The 15,573-nt window shown below is 39.4% G+C and overlaps 1 protein-coding gene across 1 annotated transcript in view; it reads left to right on the top strand.

Annotated features, from left to right (window-relative positions):
- The window catches only part of LOC119428660 (neural cell adhesion molecule 2), a gene marked incomplete in the record, with an annotated part of 694,153 nt that overhangs the window by 604,482 nt on the left and 74,098 nt on the right, over positions 1-15,573 (top strand). The window contains 2 exon segments of the mRNA XM_037696330.1: positions 5,724-5,843; positions 6,715-6,836. Coding sequence (XP_037552258.1) covers positions 5,724-5,843; positions 6,715-6,836 — 242 coding nt within the window.

Genomic DNA, 15,573 nt, shown 5'->3' with positions numbered 1-15,573 from the left:
CTGGAAGCACTGTTGGCTTCTGGGTAGTGTAGTTGTTTTTAACTGGCATTACATTTTAGGCTTTTTGAAAGAAAACCACAAGAAAGCAGTGGCTGGAAGCACTGTTGGCTTCTGGGTAGTGCAGTTGTTTTTGACTGGGGTTACATTATAGGCTTATTGAAAGAAAACTACAAGAAAAAAGCAGCCAGAATTACTTTTGGCTTCTGGGTGGTGTAGTTGTTTTGACTGGAGTTACATATAGGCTTATTGAAAGAAAACTATAAAATGGCGGCACCTGTCCAAAGTATTTTTTCGTTAACTTTTTATCCGGTACTGGCCCAATCACATGAGTACTGTTAAAGTTGACAATTGTTGAAAAACCGCAAAAGATTGAGCCCGTCAAAGTCGAACCGTAAAGTAGCGAGGAACTATTGTATAGAAAAAAACTGAATAAATAAACCTAAAATGTGAGTTTATTTTAGATAAATACATTGTTTTAAAACATATTCAGGTTTAAAATGTAAAAACCGTGAGCCAAACTAAGTAAAAAATACTAAGTAGTGTCATATATAATCATAAACGCCACTTTAGACATGTAAGCCTAAGTTTGTCCCTCAGTAAACTCTACGGTGTAATGAGTTGCCTGGACTCGTCTCATTTCAGTGCTTTTGCCCAAATTGAAATGTCTACTCGTAGCTTGGAACGGGCCCAGCACGCAGCTGCAAATTGCAGAATTTGTTTTCAGTTCCGGGACCAAAGAACAGCAAAAGCACCTATTACCAGTCAAGTATTTAATTTGTGCAGACTGGCAAAAACAACAACTTTCACTCAAGCTCATTACAACGCCGACTCTCTGCTGGCTTTTTGGAGCAGTTAAGGTAATGTAAGTAGACTCTAGTGACTGTGAAATTTAAATTCACTTCCTGTTTTTTTTTGTGTGTGTTTGTTTGTTTTGTTTTGTTAGTTTTTTCTTTTATAATTAAGTACTGGTAATTTCCATTAAGAGTGTAAAATTTTCACGGTTTTACTATTTCTAAAGGAATATAATAATAAACTGTGAATCTTTGAGGTTTATACTCATTTAGTTTTTGATTGTCATTTTTGAGTAAATTGTTGTAGTTTACATCAAAGTTCTTGCTCAATAATCCAGGTAAAAAAAAATCCAACAAAGTTCAGTCAGGTCATCTGGACCGTTTCAACATTTCGTTCTTCATCCAAAGGACTTCATCAGTCCGAGGAGCCATAACAAACTCAGTCCAGAAACCATCTTATCACTAGCAAACTGGTTGGTCCACTATGTGAGTGTGCTGCTTGTGGGACTGAGTTTGTTGTGGCTGCTCGGACTGATGAAGTCCTTTGGATGAAGGACGAAATGTCTCAAAAAAAAAAAAAACTGTCTCGATGACAGCTGTAGTTGTACATCTCCTTATACTTCTTTATATTTTGCATTTATTGTCTTTTTTCTTTTTGCCACTCTAAGTGGTTGGAACACTGAATCAACACATAGTTAATGAAGACTGTGAAACTTGGCGTTCATATTTAAAATGCCTTAATCTAGTGACCATTTTGAATCTGTAAGGCTATTTTGTTTTTGTTTCTGTCTTTAGGCTCTTAAACGTTTACATTTAATAATCTCCAGTTTAGGCCTTAAAGTCTTAAATATACTCAGATTTTACATTTTTCGTCTTCAAAAAGTCTTGAAATTTACTTGTTAAAATTTAGAGAAAACCTTTATACTTTATGTATATATTGCTTTATTTACTTTTCTGATGATGTTTTAATGGAAGTTGATCGTATTTCTCCAGTTTTAGTTGTTTTGAATTTGACTGTAGATGTTCAGAGTTAGCTTTGTAGTTAATTTTATCCATTAGGTCTTAAAGTACAAGTAGTTCCATCTAAATGTATTTGTCTCTTGGTAGTTGTTTACAGACTTATTGTGGTTATCATTCATTTTTTTATCTTTTTGGATTTGTGTGTGTGTGTGTGTGTGATTTGTTAGCCTGAAAAGAACAAGATCAGGGCAGTTTGTGCTTTCTATCAAGAGTCACAATTACACACTGCGTTTGAGCCGTTACAGGAGTTGGGGAAGTTTGTCATTTTTCTTATTTATCATAAATATTTATTACAAAGTGAAGTTTATTATAGTATTCTATTTTTTTTTTTATGGTAATGTGCAGGGTATGGTGGATCTGGCGCCTCAACCCACATATGTGCATGCCTGGGATATGTGTATTTGTAAGTGTGTGGGTACAAAGTAATACCGTTTTGTATCATTTAAGTACAAATTGCATCTGGATGACACAAAGTTCCAACTGCTGGGTATGAAGTGAGGGTATGATTTGGTGGAGGGACAAACTGATCAGAACCCCATGTTTCACACAGGACATGTTAAAGTGATGTCTAAAACTCTTTCTTTTCTGTCGCTACAAAGCTCCCAACACTTTCTATGTGCATTGAAACCTAACCTTGACCCCTCAGTCATGTCCAACTTCCGGCCTGTCTCCAGACTCCCATTCACCTCTAAACTACTGGAAAAAATTGTGGAGTCTCAGTTGAAACAGTTTTTGGGGGATCACGCTATCCTTGAGTTATTCCAATCTGGCTTCAAATCTCTCCATAGCACTGAAACTGCTCTACTGAAGGTTTTTAATGACATTTTCATTTCCACAGACGCAGGTGATTCTGTGCTGCTTGTCCTATTGGACCTTACATCTGCTTTTGACACCATCGACCACAATATCCTCATTTCTAGACTGGAGCAGTGGGTGGGCATCACAGGGTCAGCCCTTAAATGGTTTGGGTCCTACCTCTCTGACAGAACCTTCTGTGTCAATATCAAAGATTTTAGTTCGGCATCGACCGCACTCCAGTGGGGGGTACCGCAGGGGTCCATCCTCGGTCCCCTTCTCTTTTCTTTATACTTGCTGCCACTAGGTGCTATCTTCCGCAAACACGACATACCCTTTCATTTCTATGCCGATGATTGCCAAATTTACTTCCCCCTGAGGCACAGAGGCACACGCTCTATTCAGCCTCTTCTTGACTGCCTGGCTGACATCCGGGACTGGATGGCTTTAAACTTCTTAAGCTTCAATGAGAAGAAGTCTGAAGTCATGCTGTTCCATCCCAGTGGCTCACTCATGAACCATGACATTGACCTTTTCTCTCTAGCCGCGCTAGAGAAACAAAAGGTGACTAATCTGGGGGTGATAATGGACCCGTCCTTAAAACTCAACAGTCACGTAAACATGATGGTCAAATCCTGTTTTTTTCAGCTGAGACGGCTGTCTAAGCTGAAGCCTATACTCTCCAAAAAGAACCTCGAGACAGTGATCCACGCCTTCATAACATCTAGGCTTGATTACTGCAATTCACTTCTGTTTGGAATCAGTCAGTCCTCCATTGCTCGTCTACAACTGGTCCAAAATGCTGCAGCCCGATTTTTAACTGGTACAGGCTATAGAGAGCACATCACGCCAGTTTTGGCCTCCCTGCACTGGCTACCCATTCACCTTCGGATCCATTTCAAAATTCTCATGTATGTTTTTAAATCACTGAACAGTTCCGCCCCATCCTATCTCACTGATCTTCTGCAGCCATATGTCCCACCGCGCTCTCTGAGGTCAGCAGACCAGATGCTTCTCTCAGTTCCAGAAACCCGTCGTAAGCTCAGAGGTGACAGGGCTTTCTCTGTTGCAGGTCCACGACTGTGGAATGAGTTGCCACTGAGTGTCCGGCAGGCTCCCACACTCTCAGTCTTTAAGTCTCGCTTGAAGACCCACTTCTATTCGCTTGCCTTTAACACGGTGCGATTTGTTTTGGTCCGGTCTGTTCTCTACTCTGTTGGCCATTTTAGTTAGCTTCTGCTGCTATTTGTACCTGTATTTCTATTTTATGTTTTCCTGTCTGCTGTGCATGTTTGGTTCTTTTGTACAGCACTTTGGTTGGCCTTGTTGCTGTTTTAAGTGCTATATAAATAAATTGGTATGGTATGGTATGGTATTGTGTCTTTGCCGCAACCATCTGAAATGGATGTATGCATCAAGGGCAGAGAGCCCAAGCAGTTTTTCGCTATATTCCTGGCCTCCTGTCTCACCACAGTACTGAGTCTATTGAGGTTTTTTAAAATTATATATTCCTGGCCACAGATGCAAGTGACCCTATGCTTCTTGCCCTATTGGACCTTACATCTGAGTGTGACACCAGTGAGCATGAGATTCTCATTTCTAGTCTGGAAGAGTGGGTGAGCATTACAGGGTCGGCCCACAAATGGTTTAGGTCCTACCTCTCCGATAGAACCTTTTGTCAACATTAAGCATTTTATTTCAACACTGGTAGCTCTTCAGTGGGGGGTACCACAGGGATCCATTCTCAGACATCTTTTCTTTCTTTATACCTGCTGCCACTAGGTGCTATTTTTCGTAAACACAGCATCCCTTTTCATTTTTATGCCGATGACTGTCAAATTTACTTCCCTCTGAAGCACACTGGTCACGTTCTATCCAGCCTCTTCTTGACTGCCTGGTTGACATCAGGGATTGGATGGCTTTAAATTTCTTAAACTTTAACGAGAAGAAGACAGAAGTTGTTGTTTCCACGAAATGGCACAATCAGAGACAACTGTATCAACCTTTCCTGTCTAGCCCCATTAGAGAAACAAGTTGTCGCTGATCTGGGAGTGAAAATGGACCCTTTCATGAAACTCAACAGTCATGTAAACACAATTGTTAAATCTTGTTTTAATTGTTGAATCTTGTTTTGTTTTGTTTTTCTCAGTTGAGGCAGCTGTCTAAATTGAAGCCCATACTGTCTAAAAGTAATCTTGAAACAGTAATACATGCTTTCATAACATCCAGGCTTTATTACTGCCATGCACTTCTTTTTGGAATCAGTCAGACCTCTATTGCACATTGACAACTGGTTCAAAATGCTGCAGCCCGATTCTTAACTGGTACTGGAAAAAGAGAGCACATTTCTCCAGTTTTGGCTTCCATTCACTGGCTCCCAGTTCACTTCCAAATTCATTTTTAAATCCTTTTGTATTTCTGCCCACTCTTATCTCACTGATCTGCTGCAGCCATATGTCCCACTGCGCTCTCTGAGGTCAGCAGACCAGATGCTTTTATTGGTTCCAGGCATTTGTTTTAAGCTCAGAGGTGACAGGGCCTTCTCTGTTGCAGGTCCAAAATTGTGGAATGACTTACCACTGCATGTCAGGCAGGTTCCCTCTCTCTCTGTTTTGAAGTCTAGTTTAAAAGCTCACTTTTGTTCCCTGTGCTGTGTTCTTTGCTTGCTAGTTTTTGCTGTACCACACTTTGGTTGACCTTGTTGCCGTTTTTTAGTGCTTTATAAATAAAGTGATATGGTATGATATGATATGATATGATATATGATATGATATGATATGATATGGTATGGTATTATATGATATAATGTATGATATGATATTTGATATGGTATGGTATATTGATTTTGCACAAACTGATGCAGGAATGGCAACGAACTTACAGTATATGTTTCAGCACAACATTCCAAATAGAAATTTATTTTCTTTTGCTCTTCTTCTAACTGGGCTTTTATGGTTGTTTGCTCTTCTTTTCACCTCCTGTATGCTGCAAAGACCTTTGTTCTGTGAATGAAATCATGAAAAATAACATCCTTTTTTAACAATTTTCTGATCTATCCGCACAATCGATATGTATCTTTCTAGCTGACGTGAACTTTTGTCCTGTGTGTGTCTCCAGCCACAGTCGTCCTGACAGGACTGGAGCCCAACACGACGTACGAGGTTCGAGTGGCAGCTGTCAACGGAAAGGGTCAGGGAGAGTTCAGCCACATGGAGACCTTCCAGACTTTACCCATCCGTAAGTCAGTCTCCAATATACTTCCAACTAGATTTATGGCACATACTTCAAAATAAGAACCCAACTTGGATCCTTCATACGCATTTATGAAATGAAAGTCAGTCATTATGACTTTAATCTATCACTCTAATGGTTTTATAGTCTTTGGACTGCGTTAACTGTTAGTTATTGGCACATCCTCTCAGTTAACAGATGGGTTTCAGCAAGCCAAAGAAATGTCATGTATTTTAGACAGCAGAAATGTGTTTAATGTTTGGGTTTTAATTTAATAAAAACATGCAAAATTGTGATAGAAAAGCATACAAATGTACTACGGCCTCCAAAATCTATTCAAAGCCTCAGCAGCTCTGTGGAATGAGGCCCATTTGCCATATTAGACAACCCTGGCATATTTACACTGGAGATAGCTGCAATCTTTTCCAGCTTCCGTGATGTGAATTTAGATTATCAGGGCTTGGAATAGATTCTGTCAAAATCTTGTTTTCATGTAAAACCAGTGCATTAAAAATTATGTGCTGCAGGGGGTTCATGATAGGCATTTTACTTATTCGCGCAGGACTGCAGAAACTCCAGTCAAGGCCATGGAAAATAGTGTTGCCATTATCCGTTATGTAGCCTAAATGTTTCATAAAATTAAAAAAAATACAGCAAATGGTAAAAAAAAAGAAGTTGACGATCATTAAAATCAGGCAGTATCTTGGGTTATACATTTGATTTGGTCTAAAAACTTCTCTCGCCTTGAATTTATTTTTATCTCCCATGTTGCAGTCTGCTCCACTCTTTTGGGAATTCCATGTTCTTTTTGCAGAATAAAACACAAACATAGTGTTTTCAGACTTTTGCTGATGCCTCTTCCTCGTTTCACCCTCAGGAGAGCCGAGTCCACCAGCAGTCCATGGGCAGAGAGGGGTGGGTAAGGCCTACCGGCTGGGACTGGTCAAGCAGGACGATGGAGGGATGCCCATCGTGGAGTACATAGTCAAGTACAAGACTGTGAGTACTTTTATTTATTTTTTTAAGAATCATATGCTTATTTTCCATCTATCCATTATCTTTACCCGCTTTCTGTCATGGCTGTCAATGTGCTAGCAGAGGGGGACACCCTGGACAGGTCTCCAGTCCATTACACGGACACATAGAGACAAACAAGACACACAACCATTCACTCTCTCACTATCACCTAGGGACATTTTAGAGTTACCAATCAGACTAACATGCATGTTTTTGGTCGGTGGGAGGAAACCGGAGGACCTGGATAAAACCCATGCACGCATTGAGAGAACATGCAAACTCCACCCAGAATGCCCCCACCCCCCTAATGCTTATTTCCATTTCCAAAAACATTGAAACCAGACATGTCAAGGTATGGTTGTAAGTGACAAGTTTATTGTATTTTAGTAATACATTTTGGGACTGTTCAAATTCTTTGATAAGTTGCATTTAAGAAGGATGACTTTCAAAGCACTGTGGCTCAGTTGGTAAAGCTGTTGCACCTCAGTGACTAAGGTTGCTGGTTCAAATCCTGGCCCGGGACCTTTCTGGGAGGAGTTTTGTTCATTCAACCTTTATTTAGACAGGTTAATCCCACTGATCCTCGAGAGCTCACTTACAAGAGAGACCTCTCCGTGCATGTGTGGGTTTTCTCCAGGTACAGTAGTTCGGTTTCCTCCCACAGACTAAAAACATGTATGTTAGACTGATTGATAACTAACTTTACGATCAAAAGAGCCATTTCTGCCCCTTTGTTCACTAAATTAAACGTGTCCAGAGCCACAATACTTGCTACAACTGGGATTCTCCACTGGTGACCCACGGACCACTTTAAGTTTGTTGGAGGGCACTTTTCTGGACAGCAGGGGTGATTTTATAAAACTAAAAATATCTAATGATTTTTAACATTTATTGATATTTTTACACTCTAAGACAAAATAAATGACAAGATTCTTGTAAAGACGGAAAAAAAATACACTAATTTCTAAACTATTGAGTGCACCTGAATATAAGCTCAATTTAAAAAGAAAAAAAAATGTGTACATATATAGGCCACACTTGTCTATAAACTGCGGGTGTCTACGTTGTAACATGAGATATTTACACTGAAAGATTGTTTTAAACATAATTAAATATGTACCGCAACATATACAAATACGTACAGTAAATGTTTAATTTCCAGAACAGTATCTGTAACACGGCTGGTTAAAAAAAATAAAATGCATTAGCCCTTTTCGGTAATTTCATTGGTCGGATTTTTTAACAAACTTTATTTATACATGTAGTCTCAATGAGCCATGAGGACCCACCCCACAAGAGAGATGTGTACTGGACAGATATGTGAGGGCCCTGGTGTGATGAGGCTACATGTTTTGGCAGCATGAAGCTCGTTAGCCCGTCAAAAAACAAAAACAATCCATGAATTAGCCGCAGCACTGCATAAGCCGCTAGGTTCAAAGCATGTGAAAAAAGGAGTGGCTTATAGGCCGGAACTTACGGTAGTTTTTGCCCCCAGAGCCGCAAGTTGCAGACCCCTGCTCTAAATCGTCCCTAGGTGTGAGTGAGAGAGTGAATGGTTGTTTGTCTTGTTTGTCTCTATGTGTCCCTGTGATGGACTGGAGACCTATCCAGGGTGTTCCCTGTCTCTTGCACAGTGATAGCTGGACATGGGCACCAGTGATCCGGAAAGGAAGAAGCTGGTAAAGATGATAGATGGTTGGACGGATGGACTTTCAAAGCAATTATTGCAAGACTCCTTTTACAAGGAAGAAGTTTTAAAAGTTTGTCCATGACAAGAAGTTTTAGTTTATATTTGAGAAAGACAGTGATTCAGAGAGATTCATTAGTTTTTGTAAAGTTAAGTGGCCGTGACAGCTGTGCAGTGAGTTTCACAGGAATTATATAAAACTATCTTGTGAAAATTACAATTCTCACTGTTTAAAAAAAAAAAAAAAGTGCTGTCCAATTTTCTCTAGAAATTACTGCAGAGATGGTTTGACGCCACCCTTCTCCGTTCTCGCTAATGCTGAGGTTGGAACATTTTTTCTCCACATTTAGTCACCATCCTTTGCAGATTGGGACATAGTTAGACAAGAAATCCCACCGCTGTCAGAATATCTTAGAGTTTCTAAACGAAGTCTGAACAAGAAGGAGGATAGAAAAGCGAGCAGTGGCTGGAATAAAGAGACAGTAGACATAGTTTAGTCTGTAAGTTTGGATTTTAAAGAAATCGCTTTATGGGTAGTAAAGCTCTGTGTCGTCTTCAAGGATGAGACCCAAACAGCTAAAAGTTACCTTTATCTTAAACAAGGGCAAAGGTCACCAGTTTCTAACTAAACATCAAAGTTCATGCTCAATAATCCAGGTTAAAAAAATAAATAAATAAAAAGTTCAGTCTGGTCATCAGGATGATTTTTTTTTTTTTTTTTTTTGAGACAAGTTGTCCTTCATCCAAAGGACTTCATCAGTCCAAGGATCCACAACAAACTCAGTCCCACAAGCAGCACACTCCCATATTGGATCAACCAGTTTGCTGGTGATAAAATGGTTTCTAGGGCCCGCGCTCTCCCCGTCGACTCCTCGGAGGCAGCCATAGCCAAAGTAGTTCAAAACATCAAAGTTCATGCTCAATAATCCAGGTAGAAAATCCAACAAAGTTCAGTCAGGTCATCTGGACTGTTTATTTTATGTTTTTTGTTGAGACGTTTCGTCCTTCATCCAAAGGAAACCATCTTATCACCAGCAAACTGGTTGGTCCACTATGTGAGCATGCTGCTTGTGGGACTGAGCCTTGTTTGAGACTCCTCTGACTGATGAAGTCCTTTGGATGAAAGACGAAACGTCCCAACAAAAAAAGAAACCATCCAGAGGACCTGACTGCACTTTGTTGGGAGTCTCTAACTAAACTTCAGTTGCTTTTACTAAAATGTAACAATGAATAGCTATTTATCTGTCTAGTAAACGTATTTAAAAAAACATTCAACGTTTTAATTAATTTTTAAATCACTGAACTGCAATGGTGAAGGTCAGACCTTTGGTTTTCACCTGTTGAGCATTCTAAGTGAATCTTAAGGTGGTATTGTGGTCAATAAACCATATGTTTCGGACTATAAGGCGCACTTAAAATTAGGGGTGCACCGATAAATCGACCAGAAGATTTATCTGCCCCAATTTCCTTAATTTGGGGAAATTAGAAATTGGACGATACTTGCATGAAAAAAACGATTTTACCGATTTTACCGATTTTTTTTTTTTTGTTTTGTTTTTGTAGTTTTAACAACAATTGTCTGAATTTAATTTATATTTCAGAGCACTACCTCATGGCCAGTTAAAACAAGTTTGTATTGTTTCTAGGATATTGTTCAAGGGTATGTTTTTCAATAAAATAAGATTGGAACATTGAAGGTGCATTGTGACCTTATTACACCTGACAAAAAACGAAATCAGTATCAGCCAAAATCAGAATCGGCAGTTCAGACTTTTTAAGAGATCGGTGATCGGCCAGAAGACTGCAAACGGTGCACCCCTACTTAAAATCCTTTAATTTTCTCAAAAATCGACAATGAATTTTATGTATTAATTCTGGTTGTGCTGACTGACCTCGAACCGATTTTATGTGGTACGTGGCGCTCAAAAATCTGTCAAAATGAACTTGTTTCGCTGAATGCTCCTTATAATCCGATGAAAAATCCGGTACTAATTTAAAACTACCATCATTAATTATAGAAGATGTTTGTGTCTAATGTCGGCAGGTATTGAAGCCATTTCTTTGGCTTTTTTACAGTTGGTTTCAAGACAAGCCCAAACCATGATCAGCCATACCTGTGCTTCCCCACACAACTTTACTAAATTTAAATGGAAAGCACATCCATCCATTATCGTTTACCCGCTTCTTCCATTTTGGGTCATGGGGGTCACCAGTGCTCATGTCCATCAATCACTGTGCGAGGGGCGAAGTACACCCTGGACGGGTCGCAAGTCCGTCACAGGGACACATAGAGACAAACAACCATTGACTCTCTCACTCACACCTAGGGACAATTTAGAGTTACCAATCAGCCTAACGTGCATGTTTTTGGTCTGTGGGAGGAAACCGGAGTACCCGGAGAAAACCCACGCATGCACGGAGAGATCATGTAAACTCCACCCAGAAAGGCCCCCGGACCAGGATTTGAACCAGCAACCTTCACGCTGAGAGGCAGCAACTCTTCCAGTTGTGCCACCATGCTGCCCTGGAAAGCACGTATAAAAAAAATATACACTTGTTTAGATTTTCATGTGCAGGATTTGAAGATGAAATTTTGAAACGAGAATGTGGAAAAGGCTCTAACTCCTCTAGACAGATTTTACTTTAGTCTAATTTATTGTCTAACATAATTAATATTATTAAGACACATTTCAATAATCTTTACATAATTAATATTATTGAAATGTGTCTTAATCTGTAGCTGTACAGTTAGAGACATTTTTTTTTAATAAAACTGTGCTGAAAAGTTATTAATCTGTCATATGTGGCCCAGATTTTGGGCTGCAGGATAAAAGGCTAATGAAAGTTGTCCATGCTTTAGGGCAATGGTTCTCAAACTAGGGTACCTAGACCCCTGGGTGTCTGCAAGACGGTGCTTGAGGGTCCACAAAAAAGGGAAAAATATAATGATGATTTTTCCACAAACATGTAGATGTTTAACAACCTGTTAAAATACACCAAAGTGCAGGAAATCACATCTACTTTATTCAAAAATTTCTGGAGAAGGATCCCCAGAGCCCTGCTGGCCCACCCACTATTTGCGTTCCGGCATCGATCCTTTTATAAATTAATCCCTGTTACTTGGTTTCACTACTGCTGTTATGATTCTGTTCAGTTTTATGTAAAGAGTTTTCTGTAATATTTTGAAGAAGTGGCGATACATTTATGTTCATTATGTGATTAGATAAAGTTCTAAAGTGGTTTTTGATACTGTTAATTTTCTCAAAACTATAATTTTTGGAAGTTGAAATTTAAAAACTTTGTTAATTACTGGTATGTGCGTCTTAAATGAAAAATACCCCATGTTTAAAAGTACAAAAATTGTATTAATACTGTTAATGAGCAGGTCTTAGGTACCATATTTTCTGGACTTCAAGTCACACTTTTTTTCATAGTTTGGCCAGACGTATAGTCCGAAGTGACTTGTATACGCTTTTTTTCCCTATTTATGATGCAATTTTTGACTGACGCATTAAATGTTCATTCATACTGAGGAACCAGTGTAAAGATTACCATTTGCAGTCACAAGAGGGCCCTCTAGGCTTTTGATAACTATCGTATTTTCCGCCGTACACGTTGCACTGCTCTATAAGTCGCATCAGTCCAAATATGTTTAATAAAGTGGAAAAATCTATAAATATGTTTCTTGGCCATATACTGTACGTCGCATCTATTATGCGGCACCGCTGACAACCCGGAAATGTAGACCGGTGTTGTGCCAAAAATCGATGGGCTGCCAAATAGCGGCCGCGGGACCACACATGGGAAGACTTTAACAAGTATTTAACAAGATTAACACTTAAAAACAATTATTTGTTTGCTCAAAATTATAGTAAATGTGTGTCTCAGTTCAACTTATCCTTAATAAATGCACTTTTACGATCAAATCAGCTGAATTTCAAAAATAGTTTTGCTGCTGAGGTGCTCCAGGAGCGCACAGAGGGAGGAAATCAGGAAGTAGGAACGCTGCTCGTTTCTTCGAAACTCAACAATAAAAAAGCACCTAAAGAATTTTTTTGTTTGTTTGAAATTATAGCAAAGGTGTGTCTCAGTCTGTTTGTTTAATAAATGCACTTTAATGCCTTACTACTACTACTACTCTGCTGCCATCAAGTGGCTGAAAGTGGTACTGCTCAATTTTTTTTCAGTCAGAATGAATGGGAACGGTCATATCTCAGGCAAAAATTGTTTTATAAATATGGTGGAAAATCCATAAATATGTTGCTTCGGCCTATAAGTCGCAGGGCATGTAAATTATGCAAAAAGCTGCGACTTATAGTCCGAAAAATACAGTATATGTTGTTCCTCTACCACAATACTCCCCCATCTCCAAACATTCACTTAGATACAACTGAGAAAAACTTAACACAAGTAAAATGCCCCCAAATGTGATGTGGAATGAGATTAGTGAATTTACCAGTAACTTGCTTGTCGGACTCGTTGGCTTGTTATGTTAATTAAGCCTGTTCAGGATCCCAGGCATGTTCTGTGTGTTATTGTTATTTTAGATTAAATGTCTGTTCTTGCACTTTGTATAGTACACTTCCAAATAAATGTGACTTATACTCCGAAGTGACTTATACATTGGTTTTTCCACTTCATGAGGTGTTTTTCAACTGATGCGACCTATACTCCGGAGCGATTTATAGTATGGAAAATTCTGTGTTTATGTTACACAAATATTTCCATTGCATTAAAGAGACAAATTGAAGAACGTTGTTTAATAAACATGAGGGTTATGAGGGGGTCCCTTAAACTTTTTCTCTCCTGTCAGGGGACCCTGAACCCATAAAGTTTGTGAACCCCTGGTTTAGGGAGAGTAGAGTCTGAACATAAAAACAGTCTGACACCATCTGCCCCATCATGGGAGGTGAAAATTTCATCCATCGTGTTGAAAATAAATGAATCAATCAACACGACTACATTTCCGTTAAATGTACAAAACGCCATTCTGTTTGCAGGAGGCTCTTTCTTACATTTTCAAGTTTGCCTTTTTCCTCCCACATGAGGAAATACGTGAAACTGATAGTTTTCTTTGTGTTCGACACAATCGCTGCACAGTGTGCTACACTGGGAATGCTTTTTCCTCCCAGTGGAGGAGCGAGCGTGACTCACTAGATTGATTTGTTGCCGGCGACTGAGTTGAGTCGGTGCGTTGGTGGCTAAATGAATAATGTTGTGCTAGCGGATATCTGTTTTTCAAACCATGCTCCACTCCGAATTTTAATAAGTGCGCAAACAAGCACTCAGAATTCATCCATGTATATTTTTTTAATGTGTAAAAAGGACAAGAAAAGGAAAAGGGCTGAGACGAGGCCAAAGAGCAGAGAACTGTGAATGACACTCGCACAAAGGATAGAGTGGATTTCAGCTCCGTCTAATGTGTCCAAGCAGGCCTCTCTCTGTTTTGAAGACAAAAGTGGACGTAATTTAAAATACAACTGCCACAAATGGAGGGCATGCTGCTGAAAAGAGAGTCAGGAGGTCAGCTTATGGAGACAAAGCAGGATGCCAGAACAGGAGAAAAGTGCTTCACAACCCAGTAATCTTCGGCATCAGGAACACATAACTGCTTTGTGGATGAGTGAGCACGACAGGGGTTTCATGCGAGCACAAACATCGTAGTCATGCACCCTTCAATCTGGACCTTTATTTTGTAAAAGACTACTTTTTGCTGGTACTCTTAAGTGTGGCGGGAAATGGTGCCAGTACATTTGGCTTTCTTTCAGTGTTCGGCTCCCAGCTCGACTCTTCAGTTTCCAACCCTTTGTTTCCAGATGACTGAAGGAGCGGAGAGTCAAAAAGGAGCAGAACTTAATGAAAAACTGTTATTTTTACCTATGCAAGTGGATTTAGAATCCCTGGAATAAGAACCCCAAAATGTTTTTTTTAACTCGACCTTTATTTATACAGGTTAGTCTCATTAAGCCACATTTACAAGATAGACCTGATTTTAACAAAGAACACAGATGAGGTACAAACAACAATAGGACAATCATAAAAAGCATAAACAATGAAAAGTAAATGGAAGAAATTTGATTACAAATTAAATTAAAAACAGCTACATTATAAAGCAATGTAAAATACTAAAAACAGGAACATGCCTGCGTTGGTTTTTGCCATGAACTTAGCAGTTGTTTAAAGTCCCTTAGAGAGGTCAAGGTTGAGAGCTTCAGATCTTTTTGCCAAGTGTTCCAGGAAACCGGAGCGGAGTAAGAGAAGGCTCTTTTACCTAATTTGGTCCATACTGTGGGTACACTGCAAGTAATCATGTCCTAAGAGCACACACTGTACTGTAGCTGTACTGACCAAGTGACATATAGGAGGAGATATATGAAGGCAACAGACCAAGAAGTGATGAAAATGTACCAGTATGAGCGTCTGCATGAAGTTAATGATGACCAGTTAACCAGTGAATACAAGGTGCAGTGATGGATATGGTAGTTACAGCCAGTTATGAATCTTAGTGCACCATGACAGATGGCATCCAACATCTGAAAGGTGCTTGCAGGAGCATTCATGTACAAAAATAATGTTGCCGTAGTTAATGGAGGGAAGGAAAGTAGCAGTTATGAGGTGTTTCCTAACATTCAGAGTTAGACATGATTTATTTCTGAAAAAGAAACCCAGTTTTAAGTTCAGTTTCTTTACAATATTTTCGACATGAGGCTTAAAAGAGAGATGCGAATCGACCAAGATACCCAAGTAAAAGGGACACCATTTCAAGATAAAATAGAAGGAAGGACTGCTGGGACCAACTTCCTGTTTGAAAACAACATCCCTTTGGTTTTATCAGCATTTAACACTAGTTTGAGATGGAACAAATCTGACTGGATGATGTCGAATGCAGACTGTAAAAGCTGGAAAACCTTAGCAACTGCTCTAGCTCGACAATAAACAACCGTGTCATCGGCATATACATGTAAGGATGCATCAGGAATGAACTGACCTACATTACTTACGTAGATTGTGAAGTGGGTGGGTCCTAAGGCT

Source organism: Nematolebias whitei, chromosome 23 (assembly GCF_014905685.2).
Source record: "Nematolebias whitei isolate Nwh7 chromosome 23, NemWhi1, whole genome shotgun sequence".
Classification (NCBI taxonomy): Eukaryota; Metazoa; Chordata; class Actinopteri; order Cyprinodontiformes; family Rivulidae; genus Nematolebias; species Nematolebias whitei.
This window is presented reverse-complemented; position numbering and strand designations above follow the sequence as displayed.